Below are 23,524 nucleotides of genomic sequence, written 5' to 3' on the forward strand. Positions count from 1 at the left end.
CTTGTAGAAAGGACAACAGCCTTCACCAAGTTAGAGGCAAAATTCAAAAACCTAACAATGGAAAAAAGAAACAGCACAAGAGGTCACTTCGTTTTAGTTCTAATCAATATGAAGCTATCAAGTACGAGAATCAAGTGGATGGAAGGAATACAGTTCGTTTCGTCAATTTCGTTCCACACTTTGAAGACTATCTCCAATAAATTAGTAATTGTAATCTTTCGTTGTTTTGAACTTAAAAATTGAAAAATTTTGAAAAAGGTCGTATGCCCCTGATGAACGGATTGCTTTTCCGTCCAAGTTCACAATATTTCGGGAGGGTTTGTCGGGTCAGTAACAGTCCAAACCATGAATGTACCGTTATTCAATTCTTTTTTCGCTAAGCGACAATTTTAATATTCTCTCAAAGAAAAACAAACACCAACCTCATGTATTGAACTGAGTGTACTTTGGTCAGAGCCATTCAGGAAATAGTTACACGATGAACACCAGCGAATACTATCAACAAATGAGTTTTCTAATTGATGTGGCATTGAAAGATGTTCATTCCGAGCTGGGATTAATTTGGAGTGTGCTGACAACCACAACGAAGATCGAAGAAACAAGGTCATGTGACAGCTGCTACACCAACACAAGTCACTCTCCCTCGTTGAGTGCCTTCACTTATTCTTCTCGATCCACAGATATGTGTGAATCGCAAACAGCAGCAAAAAGGGAGACTAGGTCGTTTCACGTATTATTTCGATGCAAAGAATTCGTATTTAAGCCGTAAACGATCTCGTTGTCACTCATCCCACAACCTCTCACTGATAGTTAATGAGGACCCAAAAAATTGTACAATCCACAATCACAAAACAGATTGGACGAAGTTGAACATACACTCTCATTGCAGCGAAAGAGTGGTGAGGTTATAGGTTTGGACAACAAAATCAAAAAGAAATCCCCTTGTAATATTCAAAAAGCCCTAGGTATACGTTTTGGGCCAAATACATTCGACGAACTGATGAGGGAGTACAACTCCTTCTCAGAACCAACCAATCATGCAAAGAAATTACATTTTGTTCCAACGTATGAGGAAGATTGTCATTAAATCAATTCAAGGAATCATGGAGCTATTTTGAATTTGCCAACGTCCCACACAAAATGGGTCAATTAAATTCCCGAAGATTACGTCGTAATAAAAGCTTTCAAATCTGTACCTGAATCAAAAGCGAATTGTCCTCGCATCACCACAAGAGGTATCCGACATTCATGGTACTATCTTGAAATGAGCGAAACGTCGGATCCTTTGACTCCCTCCATCCTCCTTGCGCAGGGATTATCCTCATATTTTCGAGCACTCTATCAACTACTACCTCAGGTCTAAGAGAAACTGAGAACATTGAATCATCTACATAATTGAGGCTCTCCTCAATTCATTTTTTCAACCGTAAAAAAACAACAACCGATCCTGTAATTTCTCAGACAACCATATGCTTTTGATGATTATGATCGTACCAAGATATGATAACCATTCTCATATCCTGCACAATTTAAAAAGGGTCTATCTCTCTCCAAAAATCAAAGGTTTTGAAAATGCGAAGTCAGCAAAGTGAATTCTCTCTTTCGCACATGATGAGCATTTATTTTTGGAAATATTTTATTGTTTTTAACAAGAGAAAAAACATCCTCTCGAATCTGACCTGGAAAGAATGGAAATGCAGCGCCTACTGTATACATGATATCGGATAGGCAAGCACGATGAAGAGCTATTAACGCGAAGGTCATTGCTCCTCCGTCACCATTCGTGGAGTTGCGATGATAAAGAAAGGGTTCATTGAATATTAAAAAAACAAAAAGCACAACATCAAAAGACTGTGTAAGAGTGTCTTTTGATTTCCGAACCGCAACTTAACAATTTAAATTTCTAAAAGTTGACTAACGATTTTCTAAAATTTCATCTTTGAGAAAATGTCAAGACAACTGGCATTTGGGAGTCGTGAATTGTCACCCTGCAATGGCCCTTTTCGAAACGATACGAATACTCAGATCTATCATGCAACTTATCATGAACCACCCTGCCAACCATCAAACACTAAAAATGGCAACTTTGAATCCCCAAACAACCTTGTAGCATTATTACATCCCCATTCAACATCCGGGCTAGATCGTAGAGATCATGTCGTCGTGAATTCAGACATGTCCAACTTTCACGAGACATCCTCATTCCAAACACTCTCTTACTGCCATTCATCAAAAAAAAGACTCTCCATGAATTCTTTCCAATTTCCAACGACGAGCAACTCGAGCTTTGAAACGAACGTACTACCAACACCACTCCAACAAGGACAATATTTAGGATTACCACCATTCGAATTGGATTCATGCATGACGTGGAATCAAGATTACTATTATTCGATACAAGAAAATCACAATAATCGATCACAAGATCTTTGCGCCTTGATTGATCTTGCTCTCAAAGATGTCCCATCCGAGTTGGGATTGACATGGAGCATTTTCAATACAAATTCCATGTCGTCATCTTTGGGTCTACAACAAGGAACAAATGCCATCATGTTGTCGCACGACGCCTCGATCCGTACTAATGCAATTCCTTTTATGGACACTCATTCCACAACACCACATGCTTCATTTGACAAGATTCGAAACACTTCTCAAGACATCATGAATTGTTCAGATAAATCCAATTCATCCAACGAGGCCTCGAACACCACAGAAGGATCCTCAACGACGTCGTCATGCACCTCAAGTCCTCCTTCATGCCCTTCGTCTTCTTCTAATCCGTTCATGATGATGGACACTTGTTCAACATCCGGTTCGTCCCTTGTACCAACAACAACCTCTTGCCATTCGTCCAATTCTTGTCGTACATGTACCAACATTCATCACGCCCCTCTACGATTTACATATTATTTCGATGAGGAACATCATTTTCTAAGTCCAAAACGATCCATGAAAATTGCTCCCTCAAAGAAGAAACCTTCATTGATTAAGGCGGGAGAATTGTCAACGAAAAACCGACGAAAAATTGCGAAAAGTTTTGGTTCCAAAACGAAACGAAAGAATTCTCCCCAAACGATTTTGTGTCAGAACAATGAACTCACTTCCGTAGTGAATGACAACAATAATACGAGTCGATATCGTGTTCGATTTGGACCAAATGTGTTCGATGAGATTATGATGGAACATTCGAAACAGCAAGGAAAGGAAATTCATTTTGTAAATTCTAATGCTGAAGAATTTCAATAAGGTGCATGCAGTCGTGTGGAATGAGCATCATTTCTCTTAATAGAATTCCTGTCTTGGGAATTGAATGCACCATGAACACGTCAAACGCCATTTTAGAAATAAAAAATCATTAAAAAAAATGGGCTTTTTTTCGGACGTGTTTAACACTACCACCACGTACGGCAATGATCAACCATCGACAACTCTTACAAGCTTGCCAACTACTTTCAAAATGTATCATCCAAAAATTCATTACTATTTTCGGAGAGTTGATGATGAAGTGGTTTTGTGTAATTTAGTGTCACAACAAACCAACAATCAAGTCAATCAACTATTTACACCACTCAACAATCACACTGTTGGAATGATCGATGAAAATTTACAAATTTCAGATCATTGCAATGATGATGTCGACACTCTTTTTGAACTGACTCGTAGAAATTTGACATTTCTTCATGAATTTATTCCTACCATTACATTGGCTGGGAATGACAAGCGAAGTATTAGCAATTTCATCGATACATGTAATCAACGATATAATCAGTTTATTCCTCAACACATCATGTTGACAGCTGCCATTTGGTATCGGAATGAAATGGCAGGATTAGTGGCCATTCAAAATTTTAATCCGAGCAATTGTAATTGTGAAGTTGGGTATTGGATTGGCCAAGAATTTCAATCGAAGGGAATTGCCATTCGAGCAGTGAGACAATTTTGTCGAGATTTATTTCAAACAAGTGCTCCTATATCGACAACAAGTACCACTTCGATGGCGTGCAATGAAACACACGGCCCTGTCATCAATAGTTATGTACACAAAATAATTTTTAAGGTTGATGCTGAGAATACGAGAAGTTGTAAATTGTGTGAAAAATTACAGTGCACGAAGGAAGGTTATTTGCGAGAACATGAATTTTATCATAACAAGTTTCATGATGTCGTTTATTATGCATTGTTGAGGAGTGACATTAATTAATCCAAGTGGCAGTGGATTTACCAAAAGACACAACTGAAAATGGTTTTCAAATTCATTAGTCCTATGACTCAAGTTAGATTTATTAGTCAACAGTTTCCTCGTTCTCTTCCTCATTCTCACCTTCGGCATCGTCATCAGCATCTTCCCATGAGCCCTCATCACCCTCACTTGCCACTGGAATCTCAGTTTCACAAGTCAGTAAGAAGTCATACACATCACCTGGAGCATGATGTGTCAAAAATTTCACAAAGGTTTGAACACCCTCATCACGTAAAACAATGGAAATTGTGTTTGGTTCAGGTAAAATAGCTAACAACTCCTCTTCCTCGTCCATGTAAGTGACACCACCTCCATATTCAAAGTCCCAATGATCTGGGCATAATCGAATCAAAACATCGAGACGAACCTCATTGGTTGGTGTGTTTTGAACGAGAGCATAGTCACCATTCCTGAACTTTCTTGCCTGTAAATTAATATTCTTAATTGGCAAGGATGTTAATTCACTCATGTATGAGGTGAAGATTTGAGAAGAGACAAATTCATAGAACTTGGCCAACAGAGAATTACTGTCGAGAGTATCCTTTTTCAATCTCAAAAAGTGTCTTCTATTTGCAGGAATAGTCAACTCAAAATGTTGATCATTTTGTAATGCCTTAATTTCCTCATAGAGTTTGTTGAATTTTTCCTCACTCAAAAACTTTCTGAGCTCAATAGATGACTCGTCACAAAATTGCTTATTGACTGCCTCTCTAATATTGTCCTTCAAATAGGGCTCAGAAAGCCAGTAAGCTAAATCCATATGTGCTGGCTTAGAGGCAAGATCTTCGGCAACCGTAGTTGGAGCTTCATATTTCAATGGGGCAATATCTTCGATGGTATAATCGGGTCTCTCGACAAGAGTGTCACTATAAAGCCATCCAGTAATAGCAATACGATCCTCTTCAAGATCCACACTTCTCAATACTTCACGGACTCTGTGATAGGAAATTGTAGAAACCTCAAAGAAGGAGATTGAATTGAACGATGGAAGAATAGAGCCACCAATACTCACTGGCTGATCCATTTGATTAGGATCGCAATTATAGAGATCCAAATGACCTCCATCAGCCTCACTCCAATTTTCAGGAACCAAATATATAATATAGGCAATTCTTCTCTTTTCCAATTCATCATCGTGGCACAATAGATGATGAGTATCTCTATAACACGACACAAACATATCAATTGTTGGATTCAATACAATTCCGCGTTCCTTCAAAGAGCACACTTCCTCAAGCCATCCTCTAAAACTTGGACTGTAGAGAACATCTCTCAATTTACGAATGTGTTCATTTTGTTCAACAATTGCATTCTTTTGAAGATCTTTTGTCTGATAGAAATGATACAAGTCATTATTCTTTTCCCAATATTTAAGCGAGAGAGTTTCTTGTTTTACATCTTTCATAAATTCAACGCTATTGAAAAAGTTCTTCAAGTTCAAATGAGGGAATGGCTTATTCTCTTTGAAGGCTTGCTTACACTTTTGGATGCCTTCTGGAGAGCTGTACTCGGCATTCAAATGATCCATAATATTGAGTTTTTCCAAATATTCCTGATGAGCCTTTTCCTCCTCGGGAGTTCTTTTCAATGGTGATGTAGAAGCAGTTGTTTTCTTTTGCTTTTTCATTTCTTCGGAGTTGTTGATAGGAGCAGTACCTTCGGAAGCTGAAAGCTTTCTTTTCATGAATTGTTAAATTGATTATTTAGTTGTTGTGTTGAATATGTATGTGTACACTCAAAAACGGAATCTAGAAATGAGATCCAAAATACCTAAATGTGATGATGAAACAACTTTTGTGATGAAAGGAATTGAGCAAGATGGAGAGGTGCTGAATTTTTTTCAACAATTATTTTGAATTTAAATTAAATTCATTGATCAATTATTCGGGAACTTATAATAAAAGATCCCTTTTTCAAATCCCATTAATGAAACATGGACGTATTATTTTCATTTCTTGGCCAAGTGTAGTTTTGTTTCTTTCAAAAACAAAAAAAAATGGCGAAAAAGTTTGCTGCTGCATCCTCTCTAATCGCTGCTTCCATGCAAGAACTTTTGAATAGGACGTACGGAAATTGTGATAAATTGTTGCGAGTGCATGTGGGTCATCCACAAACAAAGCTTCCGCTATTACTCAATCAAGTTCAACAATTTAATTCTCAAATGAAAGAATTTAATAGTCGATTTCAACACGAAAAGCAAACAATGCCTCTAGAGAAACAATTATATCCGAAATTGGGATTTTTAAAGTTATCAATATTTGGATATCAATTGGGATTTTATACGACAGAAACAATGAAATTAGCATGTTTAAATCCTCCGAAAAAAGAGAGAACAACTTTTACAGCCGGCATACCAATTCATCAAGCCTTATTATTACAAAATCAACTTGTAAACTTGTTTTTTACGACACAAAATTTCTACAAACATGAGCTATTAGGTCAACATTCAGAAGAGTATGAAGAAATTTTGCAATTTTATAAGAATAGTACAGGACAAATTGATCCGCTGTTTGAAAATACATTACTGTCCAGTTTTTGTGTGGGAGTGAATGCATTCGATTTATTATTTCGATATTCAGAAACTTTATATGCTGAAGGAATATATACAGAAGCTGAGAAAAGTATTCGAAGATGCATCGAAGAGTCTTCAAATGCATCAGAAAAATGTTACAAAACTCCGCAACAAGTTTGGAGGTTCAAAGTCATGGAAAGTATGTGCATGTACAGGTTAGGTCAGCTGCACGCCAGAAAAATTGGAGAATTAGACAAGTTATCTAAGGAAGTCTTACAGGAAAATCCTGCTCTCAATTATTGGTTTGAAACTGCAAAAAAGTGCATGCCACAAGAAACGTATGATGAAATTTCAAAACCAGATCCCACTGCAATACCAGGCTATCATCAATTATTGTACATGCAATTGGAAAAGGGTCTAGATAAACTTGTCTCATAGTTTTGGAGAATTTTGAGCTCATTGGACTGCCATGTCTTTACAACACGCCTTCTAATGATTATTTAGTGCTTTTTTTTCTTAGTGGGCTGCTGTTGACGTCCATACTGTGAACCATTATCATGAAGTCTATCTTGTCCCTTTGTATTTGTGTTAGATCGATTGTTGAATTTTGTCTTGTTCATGTCATAATTCTTGGCAATCTTTCTACTTCTCAAATCTGCTTGTTTGATAGGTTCTGGAATTTTATCAATGCAACACATGGTCACAATCTCAATAGCCGTTGTCAACGAGACACAATGACCAATACTCACATACACAGGTTCATGATACACATCTGAAGTCAATAACATTACTCCCAAATCATTTCCAAATTTTCCAGTCAGATACGCATAATCTCCTTTTCGTTCCAATTCATTTTCATCCAATTCTTGAACTTGTTCCTCTGTAATACCATCTACATAGAGCATCTTTTTTGCAACACCAATAGTTGGAACATTGGCAATGACTCCCAAATGACATGCACTGCCAAATCCACGTTGATGTAAAATTCCATTTCCATCCACGAGAATGACTTGAGGGAAAATCTGTGGCTGTGTTCGTTTCAATTCATCGAGTAATTTCACATAGTGTGGAACTTCTCGAAATCCCAAAAAGCCAGCAATATACGGCACAGTCATGGTCACATGATGATAATTTTCATAAATCACTTTCAAATCTGGAAATGATAAAACCACCAACGATGCCACTGCTTGATTAGGATCCACCGAATTAAAACTAATATCCACTCCTCCAATATATTTCAATGTGGTCGAGAGACGAGTTGGATCAAAACTCGTTTCATTGTACAATTTCAATTGTTTTTTTAAATTCAATTGTTCCATTTTCCATTGTTGCTTGAGTGTGGAAAGTGAGACGACACTTGTTGTTGTTGCGGGCAGTGATGATGATGTCATTACCAAAGAAGAAGAGGCCATGTTATTTTGGTTCGGATTCGGATGAATATTCTGGTTGCTTGTGCTAGCAGCAGGAATGGAAACAAATGTTTTGGAAGTTTGCTTCACGGAAGTCAATTTCGGTTGTTGAGGTGACCCAATGGTTGTACAAGCAGCTGAAATGGAAGTAAACTTGTTGCTGCTGGATGAGCTTGCAGAATGACTACTTGGATTGCTACTGGAGCCTCGAAGTAGGTCTGCCCATGAAGACATTTTTTTTATAATTTAGATTCACACACAGGAAAGATTTCGTGTCAAGTTCTTTGTTCACAATAACTGTCAGTAGTGGAAATAAGGGAATCATGATAATTATTCAACAAGAGCTCTTGTTGATTGTAATTTTTTGTCCAATATCAATGGTTGGTCATGAAAAAAAGGTCATTGATTTTTGGTCAAATTCAAAACATTTGTATTTCATTTAAGGCTTCTTTAAGACCATTCTTGATTCGCATATTGTCACATAATATGGTCAAATTATTCAATAATCACGGCTTGGTGTGAACCATAAGCTTAATCACATGTTGTGCCACTACAGAAGGATTGGTCAAAATGACATCATAATTACCTGGAATAAGCGACCATTCCAATAAATAATTTTTGTAATAATTTGCCAAATCCGAATGCATGGAAAGAAGAAAGTCTTGTCTCTTGGATTGATACGCAAGAAAGGTTTTGCAAAGGTTTGAAGAAGCATCCAAATTATTGTCTTCACAGGTGCCATTCAATACATGTTGACTCGTTAAAATACTCATTGAGAATGGTCGTGAAGAATTGAAATGGAAGAGCGAGAAATTTCCTCCTCGAAGGTCATTCATCATTTGTGAAATGGAAGAAAAACTGTTCAATTCACTCCATACTACATTGCTGTACTTATTCAAATGGATGGTATGCTGTGTGTATTGATAAATGAGGGACATGTTGGATACTGAAAAATAGGTTTTCCATCCGTTCAAATAGTGCAGTTCAAAAATGTCATCCTGTGTCAAAATGAAATTGGCATGGAAATGTTGTGGAAATAGACGAGTGAGTGCAAGGGGTGTCACAAAACGAATCCAATTATTGGAAGATAGCTTTTGCCGTTTCAAAAGCTCATACTCACCCATTGTCATGTTATATACTTGACCTTTAAAATAGAGCTCATCTTGGTTTTCATGAGCTGGATGTACCAATACGACACCTCTCAATAATTTGGGATAATAATGCATCATGACTCGAGCTGTGAATGATGCTGCAGAATGTGAAATCAAAACAATTGGAGTATTTAAGGAAGACTTGATGAGAGAGACCATTTCTGCTGCCGTGTTGTTGCCCAAATCTCTCGGGAAAGCGCCTGAATCTGAGAAGCCATAACCAGCCCGTTCGATGACACATGCTCGCATTCCACTGTTGGCAAGTAATGAAAGTAATGGTTTGTAATAGGCATAAGGAGAAGCTACACCAACGTCTGCATCCATGAGTACGACATCGTCTCTATCCTCTCGACCTTCACAATACAAGTGCAAATCGAAAGGTTGTTTCTTTGAAGTCACTGTTATTAATTTTCCTGGGTATTTGAGCTCGTCCTGTGCTATCGAAACAGCCTGTATTGTCATTAGTATCAATACAGCATATATGGCTGTCATGAGTAAATAGCACACAAGTTTCAACATGAATCCAACTCGACAACATAATCGCGTTCGCTTGTGCATTCGATCGATTTTAACATTGTCGATGCTATCCTTGAACTCGAAAATTAAAATATTGTGCTTTCTGAATCGCACATATTGATGATATGCCATGGAAATGTATGAAATGGGAGTGAGTATCGTAAAAAAGGAAATATAGCCTGCAATTCGGTCTCTGCTCTCGTAATAGAGACCATAACAAATCCAGTTAATAAATCCAACGACTGCTATCATTAAGGACCATATAGCTCGAATGACAAGAGAAACAAAATATCCGTCAATGTTCAGTTGTTTCTCATCCTTTACGTCTTTCCACATGCATTTCACAATTCGTTTGTAAAGCCTCAGTATTAATAAGGGTACAAATAAATCAAATAAAATGGTAATGCATAAACTAGCATGTATTATACTCATCCATATGATGGTAGTTGGAGATCCGCTTGTAAAGAATCCGTTTTGTGACGTACTGTTGTCCATCGCAACTGCAAATAAAACAATTAAAACTAGAGTGAAAAATATTAATCCAATGATGGACAGCTTGTAACATCTGCTTAATAATACTTTAGTAATTTTTGTGGTCTTTTTCGATTTCTTTGGTTTTTCTACGTCAAAGAAAGAAACACTTGGACTAAATATTTCAAGTACCACAATTGCATCCATTCATTCCATAAAATGTCAAAATATTCGTTTGATTTCAGCACTCAGAAATCAACTTACGGCATTGCATGTTTGTCTCCATGATCTTCCTTTACAGGCCCAAAGAAAATATATTTTCTCTCCTTCAAATTCTTTACAAATTTTAAATTCTTGACAAAATTGGGCGAGCCAGTTCGATCCGAATGAATGTCGCTGACAGACCTGAAAACCATTGGATTTGCATGAGAAATAGTTGTTTCTGGAGTACCAACATGACTCAATACTGCACCGCCTCCATCAGAACCGCCTTGATTGAGTGAAATACCACTTTCATTACGAGGTGTGTCAGCATCATATATTTTGACAGTTCTTTTCATGGTTTTATGATGTGAGAAAGAAAGTGAAAGAGGTGAGAACGAAGAGGGTGATAAAGATACAGGCACAGGCACAGTCAGTACATCATGATGATTGTTTGTCTCCAACACAATGCATGAATTTTCATTGCTAGAAGGAAGATCCTTCGTAATCAATGCATCGCTCGAGGATACCATTTCTTCTTTCAAGTAAATGCTAGATGTTTTTTCCGTAGTATTGGTTGATAATAAATCATTTGGTTGATTCACCGTAATGATGATTGGTGATGCAATTCTTTGAGAAGATTCTGATGATATGGGTGTTGTTGAAGCTGATGATGCTCCATGTTTGTCCTCGTCGTTCATGATTTAATTTTTTTGAGTCAACTCGTGATTGATTATTGTTGATGTAGATTCAATATACACCAACAGATTCGGAATGTATGTTTTTTGCGGAATATGATCGCGAATCAAGCCTCTCCGAAGGGTGCTCCTAGCATGAAAAAATCTTGCGTGGTGAGTAAAAGGTGTTATTATAATGCAACAAATAATTTTTTTTTGGTTGACTGAACGTTGTTATCCCACTAACAATGATTTCCAAGTCCTTTCTTTGATCAAGATTAACGGATTTCTTTCGAGATAAGTTCATTCAAGTCTCGGATTGTGCAAGTCTCAATATCTGGCACAATCCGAACCCAACGTTGTGAAAACAATCAAAAAAATGACTCCACCTTCATCTTCCACTCCGATGAACTCTCAACCTCCACCACCCATGATGAACACGTCCTCCCAACCGCCAATGACCAGCTATCCTCCTAAAAGAAATTACGGAACGTATAATTCGTATGGAACACATCATCATCACGGAAATTCTCCGTATTATCATCATCAAGGCGGTGGATACTCTAGGAATTATAATAATTATTACAACAACAATTATAATAGAGGCTCATATGGACCACAGCATTATCATACTTCTTCGTATAATGAGACTACAAATGCTGGACATCATCCTCCACCACCTCCGCCTCCATCTTCGTCATCTTTGCCAACTGAGAATATTGTCCCTTCTTCATCCACAACTCCACCTTCAACCAATGCTCCATCTACACCAAACAAAATTGATACACCCTCTTCGAATTTCATCAATTCTTCTCCCAGCAATTTGAACTCTCCATCAACATCCACACCAAACTCTAGTTCTTCATCGTATGGATATTCAAGAAGATTTGGATCGACAAATGACCAAATGTCTTACCATTCATATCCAGACAATTCTTACAATTATAACAGAAAGTATGATTCATATTATGACCATCATCCTCAATACCGAAATGATGACATGACATCTTACAGCAGAGGAGGAGCTCCCCCTTACTATTCACACCGTAAATCAGGAGGTTACAGCAAGTACAATAATTATTACAATACTGGTAATAGTGGACATTATTACAATCCTCCTCCAACATCAACATATAGATCCAATGATGGACAGGTGCCTCCACCTGTTGTCAAGCAACAATCAGCCATGGAGCCTCCGCCACCATCCGAGATGCCAGCCACACTTTCACCACCATCAACATCGTATCCTGATAAGTATGCATCCTCCTCATCTGCATATAGGAATAACGAGTCGTCGCTTGGTTCCGATTATCGATATCCATCTCCTCCATCCTCATCACGGCAAAACTTTAACAGCGTTCCACCTCCACCACCTTCGTCTGCTACGGATGCAAATGCAATGATTGACGAAGAGGAACCTATTCCTACCAGAGCTAACACTCAATCTCCTCCTTATGTTTCGGCTGGCACTCCCTCCTCTCAACAGCAACAGCCGTATGATTCTTCATATCAACAGCCCACTAGTGGAGACATTCGGAGACCATATCCCAATACTTACCCTTCGAGAGGAGGGAGTAGAGATTATTATGGTGATGGCAGTACAAGGAGCTCCTACCCTCCTCAAGATTCTATGAGATATGCCTCTCCGACCAAGCCAACCTACTACAGCAACAGCAATTCCTACGATAATGGCAATAGAAACGCTCCTGGGTCAACAACTTCAAGCAGCTCTGAATATTACAACAACATGAAACAAGGAGGATGGAGCTCAAATTCATACAGAAGCGACAATTACAGCAATAATTATTCATACTATCCCAAGCACAATAGTTCATCTCCATATCCAAACTCGTCATCCAATAATTATTCCCAAACAGCATCGACAGTATCGGCTGTATCTTCTTCCTCACAAGGCGTCAGCACAACTGGTAATGCAGGAACGGCCACAAGCAATAACTATCCTCCAAACTCAAATTATCAACTTTCTTCTCCAAAAAACCAGCTCTATGTGGATACTACAAATCGATACAATTCTTCACAAGCTACTAATTATAAGGCCTCACCTTCACCAGCCAAGCTTCCTTACAAGCAACCAAGCTCAGCAATAAGTGGTAGTAGTAGCAGCAACTACATGTCACAACAAAATGCATTTCCATCCACTGTCTCATCTCAACCTCCCTCAACACCCAACAGTAGTATGTCAACACGAAGTAACATGATGAGCGGTTCTTCTAGTGGTACCGTAAGCAACTATAGTTCATCATTCAATAGTAGCATGGCATTTCCTGCCAGCGCTCACACTGCTGCAAGCCAACAAAGTACTACAATTTCTGAACCTCAATCAACAATTATTTGGGAATATAATGACGGAGCTGGAACATACAAGTATTTTGATACACAAACTCAAAAACGCTACATTAAGGTTAAAGAGGATGAACAACTTGAAATGCTCTATGAAACTCTTGACAAAATACGAGAAGAAAAACGACAAATTACAGAACGATATTTTGAAATACAGAAAAAGGCGCTACAAGCAGATTACAATTTAATGCTTTCTGATATAGAAGTGGAGGCGTCTCAAAACTTAGTGACCAAGGGTAACAACAAGAATGCATCACCTTCGAATGGAAATCAAGATTTTGTAGAGTCGTCATCAACAATGGTCACACCTATTACCTCTCAAAGCTCAATTCCTGAAAACAATTCTATGGGAATACCATCAGTACCTTCAGAGAATGATCTCATTGCTTCACCCTCAAACCTCCAGTAATTGAAGAGAGCCAAAATAAAGTCTGAACTGAGTATCTATCTCTTCACACGATTGAGCGTTTTACTCTCATCAGTCATTTGCTTCTTGAAGAGATTGGATTTGAATAGAGTAAGAATATTTGTGGAATACAAGGAGTCTCTTACATTAAGTAACATGTGTAATTTAGTAAATACATTAATTTGGCAATGGGAGGATATTCTTTGGGTGCACGGTTTATTTTCAGACTGTTGATCGTTTATTTTCACAAAGATAAATTATCTAAATTCAAGGTGCTTGCAAAGGGTTCCTCCTTGAAGTACTGCAACTGTCTTCAACAACGAAACCATATCAATCTTCTCAACGAGAACAGAAGAACGTTCTTTGGATTGCCAGGCTTTGGCTCAAAAAAATTTCCATTGTAAAATATTTAAAAGCCAGGGACAAAAAAGTGTTTGCAAAAAAATACATCGATTTGCTGCAGGACACCCTATCACAGCCATAACAATTTCATCAAGCCAAAATCATCATGTCTGATACTGCCGTCGAACAACAACCAACATCAACTCAACCAAAGAAGACTGGTAAGGAAAAGTACAAGTTTGAAGTTAATCAAGCTAAGCTTGAGCAACTCAAGAAGACTGCCAAGGAAGTGGTCATTGCTGGTGGTATGAGAAGAAAGCACAAGGTTGTGAAGAAGACATCTCAAAACGAGGGTAAAATAAGAAACATTGTTAATAAGTGGAGAATGACCAACATTCCAGAGGTTATGGAAGTATCCATGCTCATGGATGATGGTACTATCACTGTAGTACAAACACCAAAGGTTGAGGCTGCTGTCCACTCCAACTCTTTCGTCATTACTGGTAAATATCAAAGATTGACCATGGAACAATATTTGCCAAGCATGCTCAAGCAATTGCAAAACTATGACCCAAGTCAATTACAACAACTTTTCGCCAATCTCAAGGAGGGAGAGAAGTCTTCAGCACCACAAGAAAAGGGTGAAGATTTGCCAGAAGTTTCCTCATTCGAGAACGTCCAATAATCTCCTAAATAATAACAAACAAATAAATAATAAAAGAACAAATATTAATTTAATTTGTTGATGATGTCGATTATTAAATCATCGACACTTCTTGACATGTCCTTGAAGATGACGCTGATGATGCTTATGAGGTGCGTGTTGAATGACCATTAGATTGAAAATTGTGTTTCAAAAAATGTCTTTTCATGCATTTGTCGATCTTTCGTTCTCCACAACAGAACATTTTTCAATGAATTCTCTGGCTCATGATGACTTATTGCCGTCATCATTCCGAACGAGGATTTATATATCAACGACAACGAGTCAAGAACATCCGTATCATCATTCCGAACAATTATTTCAATTATTGTGTCAATTCCAAAAAATCACTTCCCAAAACATTGCACAACGATTGGAAAACGAAAATACTCAACGTTTACGTCTTTTGGTACGAGTAAAACGAAGAGGATATGATGAATTGAGAAAATTACCGGAATATTCCGATGATCGTCAAGTAGTATGGATGGCCGTAAGATCATTTCCCCAAGCTCTTCAATTTGCTTCAATTCGATTAAAAAGCGATCGAGAAATTGTGTTGCAAGCAGTCACGACGAATGGATGTGCCATAGAATTTGCCAAAGGAGAGGCAGCAAAAGACAGAGAAATATTTGAAATGGCATTGAAAACATTTGACAAGGCTGTAGATTATTTGAATGTTGAATTGGGACATTTTCGAGAAATTGTATTGAAATGTGTTGATAAAAAAGGAATGTCATTGAAGTATGCATGTGAAGAGTTTCGAAAAGATCGAGAAATTGTTCGAAAAGCTTTGAAACAAGACGGAAACGCATTGCAATTTGTGTCAAATGAACTCAAGAATGAACGTGAAATGATTGAATTAGCTGTCAATACCTCTGGAGAAGCCATTCAATTTGTTGAAAATGAGGAGTTTCTCAACGACAAACAAATTATATTATTAGCTTTGAAAAGCAATCCAAAAGCATTGGAATTTGTTCCACCCACATTTTCCAATGATCGAGAATTTGTTCAAATTGCAGTCTCAAAATGTGGAAGCTGTTTCAAATTTGCTTCGAAACAGTTACGTGATGATTTTGAAATGGTTCAATATGCAGTTCAAAGCGATGCCATTCCAGGGACCAATTTCCACAGATATTCATATCATAGTCCTACACATCCTTCCACAGCATTTAAATTTGCCTCAGGTATGTAAATTTTGATATGAGAATTATATCTAAAAAAACAGACCTAATTTTCAGAACGGCTACGAAAAGATCCACAAATGGTTGAAATTGCATGTCTTGCCAATGACGATGCCTATCAGTATGCGGATCCATCTGTGACTCGAAACAACAAAACTCTCCTGTTGAAAATGATTGAAAAGTTTAAACATTGTTACTTTTTATCAGAGGAGGAACGGTTGTTATGGAGTCAAGATCGAGAAATTGCTATACAGGCAGCTCAATATGGTGTCACTCAACTTATTTCTCCCAAGTTCAGATATGATAGGAATTTTGTGGCAGAGGTCTGTAAAAAGAGTCACTACTTTTTATCCAACTTTACCTATAGCACACATTTTAATCAAGAATTTTGGCTTTTCATATTACAAGAAACCAATGATTATCAAATCTATTACTACATTCCAAATGAGTTGAAGAAAGATACTCAATTTATTTCTACGGCATTGAGAATATGCCCAAGTGTGATTTATATTTATTCTGATTCTCGTTATGATGAGTTGAAACATTGTGTCGAAATGAGTCGTGAAACTTTGCGGAATACTTTGAAATTTGGTACCAAAGGATTAGAATTAGCCTCTAATCTCGAGGTTCGAAAAGATAGGGCATTAATGTTAGAAGCATGTCAACATTATCTCCGTGCCTTGTCACTCGCCGATGAATCCTTAACATCTGATAAGGAATTTTTGATTCAAACATTCAAAACGACGAGAGTTTATGACCGTCAAGCAATGAGTTATATACCAGATTCATTGAGAAATGATCGAGAATTTGTCATGCAAATGGTACAAGCGAATAGCATGCTGTTGGAGTTTTTGCCTCCCGAATTTTGTAATGATCGTGAAATTGTATTGAAAGCCATGAAAAGTTGCCCGAATGGAAGCTCGTTCAAATTTGCAAGTGTATCACTTCGAAAGGATCGGGAAATTATTGAGATTGCACTGACAAAGAGCATTTCCAATATTGATCATGTTCCCGAAGATATTCGAGATGAAATTAGAAATAACTTCAACTCGACGACGAGTACTCCTTCTAATAACATCACAAGTGCTGCCACTCAATGGAGTTTGAGATATCTCAATGATGAGAAGAGAAAACAGAGAGATTTAGTATTGAAAAATATTTCACTCAATCCCTTATCACTTCAATATGCAGATGATTCGCTTAAAAACGATAAAGAAGTGGTCATGGAAGCTGTGAAACGAAATGGAACCTCTCTCATGTATGCCAGCAATGAATTGAAACGAGATCGACAAGTCGCCATTCTTGCATGTTCAAGCAAAGGAAATGGCTTTCGATATGTGGATCCCATATTTCGCACAGATCGAGAAGTAGTGACCATTGCAGTTTCAAACTTTGGAGGAAGTTTGGAATTGGTTGAAAAAGAGTTTGGAAATGATTTTGAAATTGTGATGAAAGCAGTTTCGAATTATGGACTTGCATTACAATTTGCAAGTGAAGAATTACAATCAAATATTGAAATTGTTCGAGCTGCCATTCAACAAGATCCACAAGCTCTCCAGTTTGCATCAGAATGTTTCAAAAACATCAACACTAAGAGTTTGAATTGAATTTAAGGAATGTGTATTCAAAGGCTCTCTCGGCCCAAAATCCAAATTCCATACGGAACGGAATAATAATTGAGAATAATTATTATTGGTCATCCGACACAAGAATTAGTTTTGGTTTATGCAGAGTTCAGTAATGAACGAGAACATGTGTTCGAGTCATGCAAAATAGAAAGGATTTGGATTGAATTTTGCAATTCCTAGAGAAAATTCAATCCACAGAAAGCACATAAATGTCCAACTAACATGAGTTCATGCCAAAAGAACAGGATCAAGTGATGTATCTTCAGGAGCATCAGATGTAGCACACCATATGATGAAGATCCTTAAATTGTTGTTGCTGGAGTTGTGCAATTAAGCAGTATTTTTGCAACCATCCCCATCCGGGCTATTAGCTGTGTGCTAGGATGGGCGATTTCTTCCACCCCTCGTACAAGTACTGGTAGTGTAGATATCACTTATCCAGAAGTTGAATTAAAAGGTACTTACATAAAACTCACCACTACCTCATTCGTAAGATTGGATATGGTAGTGCCAGTTAAAATAAGTGATTTGAACATCAATTCCAATAACATCGAAACACTAGACAACACTGATAGAAAGAATATTTTCGAGCGTTTTATTATTATTCTTTCCAAAGACGGCAAGGAAATAGAAACATTGAATACCTACCAAAAGTATCTATAAAAATTGTATATTGGTTCAATTAATTGCTGGTGCTTGTTTGTTGGCTGATTGTATTTCTCGAATAATCCCAGATACATCCTTTTTTATCTCCTCTTCACTCAGACCCTTTGGGTACCCCGGATCTGGGAGTTTGAAGGTTTCTAAAAAATTGGGCATCATAACATAGTTCTTCTTTGTTGTTTGTTTATTCATTGATTTGTTCTTGTTAGCAATGTTGTAGGAAATAAAGTGTGCACTTGGGTGTGTATAAAGAGGTGATTATTGATTGCTTAGCATGGTAGTCAGTGGTTATTTTTTAAATGTATTAATAAACACATCGTTATCAAACTATTATAAATTGTGTTTTCAATTGATCGTTTCAAATAAAGGAAATGCATCATAATAATGCCAATGTCCGTTAATTGATTCCAACACAATTCAGTAGATGTTGAACATTAAACCAATTACTAAAGTAAGTAAAACAAAGGACGTTTCAGTACCCAGGTGAAGAGCTGTACAATTCAGGATTTATTCAGATTGATTATTAAATGAAACATCTTCTGAGACAGTAGATTCTGACTGTGTTACTTCACCAGCAACCTGGGCAGGTATGAATGATGATGAAACTTCGACATGATGTGTTGGAAATTCTTCGGGATGATTTCGTTGTCCATCATGTGGCTCAATTTTTGACAGAGATATCAATGGAGCAAGAAATATTCTTCTTCGATTCCTTACTACTCATAGAATTAGTTTTTGAGCACCTTGTGTGTTGGGTCTTCCCCACCTTGTGTGCGTTGGGTCCTTTCCCCTGGCTTTCACTCTTTGAGTGTTTGCTTGCAAGATCAGCACTTTGTTCGATTTGTTTTGTTCAAATTGTTGATTTAAATAAAGGCGAACCCAAATTGGACACAAAGTGGAATTGAAAGCGCACATTAAAAAAAATATTAGCATCATCATCGACTTGAGTCTTTTTCAGATTCCATTCGGCGAACCTATTCATCGGAGAGAGAGCGAAGGACGCACGACCACACCACGCTCGAATCATCAACCAAGTCGTGAGGTATTCGTGAGTTTTTGAAACAATCACATTGTTGTTGAATTGTCCGTTGATCAAAACAAACATATTGAAACTGAAAATTTAGTGATTGTCGAGTTGTAACAATTATAATTTATTATATATATATACATACAATCATCATCATCTATTCACCAACAATAATTTTTGACACCCATGTCGAACTCACGTAGTGAAAGTAACAATCCGAAACATAATTATGATGACGATGATGATAATGATTATGACGATAAATACAAGAAATTTACCGATCCTACAGAAGCAGCCAAACACACATTTCAAAACGTAGATCGTATTTTGGGCTCTGCAAGTAGTACATCGAAAACAAGAAATTCACACCACTATGGAACATTGCAAATCAGTGGTGAAGGTGACGATGTTCATCCCATTCAGGACTCCACTGCCGTAGGTACCAATGAAAAGGAGCCTGGCAAAAAGAGTAACATTCAGCAAGGTAAAAAAGTCATCACTTCGGGATGGGGATATGTGAAAGAGTTCTTTTATAGTTTGATGTTCAGTTTGATCTATGTGACATCGGACACTAAAAAGAGATGTACCAGGTAGGTTTTTTAAGGAAAATTTCACTTGTTATCGATTTAAAATTATGACCAAATATTTGACAACTTGTGTGACTCACTTCAAATTGGCGATCTGACACAATAGTTTCCTTGTTGGTTTAATAACCATTGCCATTGTGGTATTTGTCGTCAGTATTCTCTACAATTCCATTCTTAAGGCAAATTTGATTTTTCTTAAATTGTCTGAGGACAATGTTGGAGACGCTGATATCATGTTCACACCAAAATTCACAAACTCTACCACCATACCTTTTATTAATCACACAGAGATTGCAAAAAAACTCAATGGTAATCCCTTCATTGTTGGAACAAGCCCTCGATGGATTTTATTTGCCAATCTCCAAAATCGAGATCATCCTCACAAGAATCTAAGTGGAATTTTATTAATTGTCGATACAGAAAGAGAAGAAAGGTTAGGAATTGGTCGTATTTGGCCTTACAGACCTTTAGGAGAAGGAGAAATGCATGTCAGAGATTCCATTCTTCGTGCTATTGATATTGTTCCTGATCGTGGCAAACGTGTCAATATGGTTGTTGATTTTGCAAGCTTGGCAAGCGCCTTTTCTGGAACTGACGAATCCATTTCACAGGGAGTCACACCAGATCAACAAACGATCAATCAAACCGAATTATTGAGAACCTTATTTGAAGCATCAGGATTTAACTTTTCGCAAACGTTCAATGTAAATATCACTCAAGTAGCCAATCAATTGGGAATTCAAATCCCACCACCGTTGAAACCCTTCATCAATGCATTTGGAATTATCACAATTACTGGAGAACAAGCATTTCAAGCAATTGCAACCACATTAGGAGGAGGAAATTTCTCAGATTTAAATTTGAAAGTGGAAGGAGAATATACTGTGGTGAGCTCAATCAATTCCAACTATGCAAAATATCCAGGTGCTCTGGGTAATATTATGATGATTGACAGCGCCTATGTTGGAAAAGTGATTGGTCAATCGTTGTTTCGATCTCCAGCCATTCAATTATTGTTGGAGCTTTCTGGAGATACAGAGCGTATCAAAAACTTTTTCAACACATTCCCGATAGAACAATATGCGTTGACGGCTGTAGGAAGGTTTAAAGATCGATTTCCGGCCTATTTGAAGAGCTCTAACGAACGGACTGATCAAATGATTCAAATCACAAATGGAATGATGGATTCTCTTGGAGTCTCTTATCCAGTTTCATATACTCTTCCACTATTGAGCGCATTATCTGCCACTCAATTCATTTCTCTCTTCATTGACCAAATATTTATTGGAGTGGTTGTCATGTTAGCAATTTTGGGTGTCGTATTGATTTTTGCTCTTCTTCTTTCCAACGTAGAAGAAAAGACCTACGAATATGGTATGCTCCGTGCTTTGGGATTGAGACAATATTCTCTCATTCAGGTCATTTTGGCTCAATCCATGTATTTTGCAATTCCTGCAATTATTATTGCCATGATTTTGGCTTTCTTGGTGAATATTCTTGTAGAATATATATTGCAAGTGGTAATCAGCACACCAGAGTTGAATTTACTCTTCTTTTGGGGTGCAGTAGTTGTACCAATTGCTCTCGGACTTGGAATACCAATTGTTGCAAATATTATTCCAATTCGACATGCCATGAGTCGAACACTGCGAGACAGTCTCGACATTGCTCACCAGACTTTTAATGAAACAACTGTGAAAATGATCAAACTTGAAGAGCTAGGTTTGGAACCTTGGCAAACAGGTGTAGCCATCATGTTGGTCATTATTGGTTTTGTTGTGTATTACATGATTCCTTATGCATTTATTTTTACTGACCTACCTCTATTTTTCTTCATTTTGAATGCCATCTTGTTGGGAATGCTATTGGGATTATGTGTGATTGCCGTAGTGATTCAACCATTCTTTGAACGACTAGTACTGAATGTCATTTTGTGTGGACATGAGAGAAGATTGAAAACTTTAATTTCAAAGAATTTGGCAGGACATCGAAAACGTAGCAGAAAGACCTTTTTAATGTTCACACTCTCTGTGGCATTTATTATCTTTGCAGGTGTCGTCTTTTCATTGCAATCGGCAAATATTAGAGCCAATGTTGAAAGTTTTCTGGGAGCAGATGTGGTAGTCATGTCGACTACTTCATACTATTCATTACCAAAAGATAAGTTAGACGCTGTCATTGCATTACAAAATCAAAATCAAAGCAGTGGTCCACCTATTGTTGGATATGCCTACCAATCAAACACACTGAATACCTTCCAGTATATGAACGACGTGAGATTTTCCTCTCTTGCCTATTATCCATCACGAAAAGTAGCAGTTTCAGCCGTTGATAGCAATTTTTTGAGCGTTGTCAAGAATCAATATTTCCTTTATACCTATGTGGACACGGAATTTAATTACAATATGACCAATGGCAAACCTGACGTTTTCCAGAGCTTGTATTCGAATGCAGGACAAGCATTAGTCGATGGAGAAAAAGTTGGATTTGCCCCATCAAGAATTTTCAGTGGTGTGAAATTATCACTTCCAAGCAATGCTTCTCTCTCGTTTGATCCTGCCTCACAATACCGACAATATTTGGACATTATTGCATCAGAGGCCATGCGACCATCTGTTGGAATTGGAATCAAGACACCTGTAGATCTTCGATTTTTCTCGCGAAATAAGAAAACTTCAACAACCAGCCAAGTCGATTATATTGGAAAAACTCGTTGTTTGGCCTACAAGATTCCTGGATTTTTCATGTCATCATATGAATTAACTGCAGCTGGGTCACCTGTCCTAATTACCATGGATTCCTATAAGAAAGTGGCTGCTCAGGTAGCAAAATCTGTTGGAGGTACTTATGACGGAGTGATTAATTATTCAAAATTATTTGTCAAATTGAAGGATGATATTTCTACGACCCAATTACAAGACACTGTCAATGCTTTACAAGCCAGTGTGAACTCTGATTTTACAAATATTCAAAACGTGAAAGATCTTGTTGGAAGTACTGGAACAGCAACACTTGTATTGATGGCGTTCTTTAACATTGTAGCAGCGATTGCCATTATTTTGTGTTTCTTCATGCTTGCCGTTTCCTTCACTGCCAACGTGAAAGACAATTCATGGGAATTTGGTGTTTTACGTTCAGTAGGTCTCTCAGTGAATGCACTCATTCGTGCCTATATTTATGAAGCATTATGTTTAGTGGTTTCTGCATTCATTTCTGGAACTGTAATTGGATGTGTAATTGCATTAACTTTGACTGCTCAATTTAATCTCTTCTTGGAAATGCCATTCCAATTTGATTTCCCTTATTATTTATTTATTTCCATGTTAGTGATGGCGTTGCTGTGTGCAATTTTTGGAAGTTATATTCCTGCAAGAAATTTGAGAAAGAAAGAAATTGCACTTGTATTACGTGGAGCGGATTAAATAAATTTTTTGTTTTACACAAAATCG

At 37.5% G+C, this 23,524-nt stretch overlaps 10 protein-coding genes across 10 annotated transcripts; 7 read left to right on the forward strand and 3 right to left on the reverse strand.

Moving 5' to 3' along the window:
- Window positions 1–1,947: 1,947 nt before the first annotated feature.
- C9374_000435 (uncharacterized protein) lies at window positions 1,948–3,246 on the forward strand (the record flags this gene model as incomplete). The annotated part of the gene is made up of 1 exon (XM_044693979.1): window positions 1,948–3,246. One exon carries the CDS (start codon window positions 1,948–1,950, stop codon window positions 3,244–3,246), a length of 1,299 nt encoding a protein of 432 aa, XP_044552263.1.
- Window positions 3,247–3,364: 118 nt separating this feature from the next.
- On the forward strand, window positions 3,365–4,201 carry C9374_000436 (uncharacterized protein; the record flags this gene model as incomplete). The annotated part of the gene is made up of 1 exon (XM_044693990.1): window positions 3,365–4,201. One exon carries the CDS (start codon window positions 3,365–3,367, stop codon window positions 4,199–4,201), a length of 837 nt encoding a protein of 278 aa, XP_044552264.1.
- Window positions 4,202–4,283: 82 nt separating this feature from the next.
- On the reverse strand, window positions 4,284–5,924 carry C9374_000437 (uncharacterized protein; the record flags this gene model as incomplete). The annotated part of the gene is made up of 1 exon (XM_044694001.1): window positions 4,284–5,924. The coding sequence occupies one exon, from the start codon at window positions 5,922–5,924 to the stop codon at window positions 4,284–4,286; it is 1,641 nt and encodes a 546-aa protein (XP_044552265.1).
- A 312-nt stretch (window positions 5,925–6,236) lies between these two features.
- C9374_000438 (uncharacterized protein) lies at window positions 6,237–7,190 on the forward strand (the record flags this gene model as incomplete). The annotated part of the gene is made up of 1 exon (XM_044694012.1): window positions 6,237–7,190. The coding sequence occupies one exon, from the start codon at window positions 6,237–6,239 to the stop codon at window positions 7,188–7,190; it is 954 nt and encodes a 317-aa protein (XP_044552266.1).
- A 62-nt stretch (window positions 7,191–7,252) lies between these two features.
- On the reverse strand, window positions 7,253–8,395 carry C9374_000439 (uncharacterized protein; the record flags this gene model as incomplete). Its single annotated transcript, XM_044694023.1, has 1 exon — window positions 7,253–8,395. The coding sequence occupies one exon, from the start codon at window positions 8,393–8,395 to the stop codon at window positions 7,253–7,255; it is 1,143 nt and encodes a 380-aa protein (XP_044552267.1).
- A 272-nt stretch (window positions 8,396–8,667) lies between these two features.
- C9374_000440 (uncharacterized protein) lies at window positions 8,668–11,201 on the reverse strand (the record flags this gene model as incomplete). The annotated part of the gene is made up of 2 exons (XM_044694035.1): window positions 8,668–10,474; window positions 10,564–11,201. 2 exons carry the CDS (start codon window positions 11,199–11,201, stop codon window positions 8,668–8,670), a joined length of 2,445 nt encoding a protein of 814 aa, XP_044552268.1.
- Window positions 11,202–11,556: 355 nt separating this feature from the next.
- On the forward strand, window positions 11,557–13,947 carry C9374_000441 (uncharacterized protein; the record flags this gene model as incomplete). Its single annotated transcript, XM_044694046.1, has 1 exon — window positions 11,557–13,947. The coding sequence occupies one exon, from the start codon at window positions 11,557–11,559 to the stop codon at window positions 13,945–13,947; it is 2,391 nt and encodes a 796-aa protein (XP_044552269.1).
- A 505-nt stretch (window positions 13,948–14,452) lies between these two features.
- C9374_000442 (uncharacterized protein) lies at window positions 14,453–14,971 on the forward strand (the record flags this gene model as incomplete). Its single annotated transcript, XM_044694057.1, has 1 exon — window positions 14,453–14,971. One exon carries the CDS (start codon window positions 14,453–14,455, stop codon window positions 14,969–14,971), a length of 519 nt encoding a protein of 172 aa, XP_044552270.1.
- Window positions 14,972–15,146: 175 nt separating this feature from the next.
- C9374_000443 (uncharacterized protein) lies at window positions 15,147–17,777 on the forward strand (the record flags this gene model as incomplete). The annotated part of the gene is made up of 2 exons (XM_044694068.1): window positions 15,147–16,173; window positions 16,228–17,777. The coding sequence occupies 2 exons, from the start codon at window positions 15,147–15,149 to the stop codon at window positions 17,775–17,777; spliced, it is 2,577 nt and encodes an 858-aa protein (XP_044552271.1).
- Window positions 17,778–19,674: 1,897 nt separating this feature from the next.
- Window positions 19,675–23,497, forward strand: C9374_000444 (uncharacterized protein; the record flags this gene model as incomplete). Its single annotated transcript, XM_044694079.1, has 2 exons — window positions 19,675–20,078; window positions 20,182–23,497. The coding sequence occupies 2 exons, from the start codon at window positions 19,675–19,677 to the stop codon at window positions 23,495–23,497; spliced, it is 3,720 nt and encodes a 1,239-aa protein (XP_044552272.1).
- Window positions 23,498–23,524: the final 27 nt, after the last annotated feature.

This window comes from Naegleria lovaniensis (genome assembly GCF_003324165.1).
Source record: "Naegleria lovaniensis strain ATCC 30569 chromosome Unknown tig010, whole genome shotgun sequence".
Lineage (NCBI taxonomy): Eukaryota > Heterolobosea > Eutetramitea > Acrasida > Naegleriidae > Naegleria > Naegleria lovaniensis.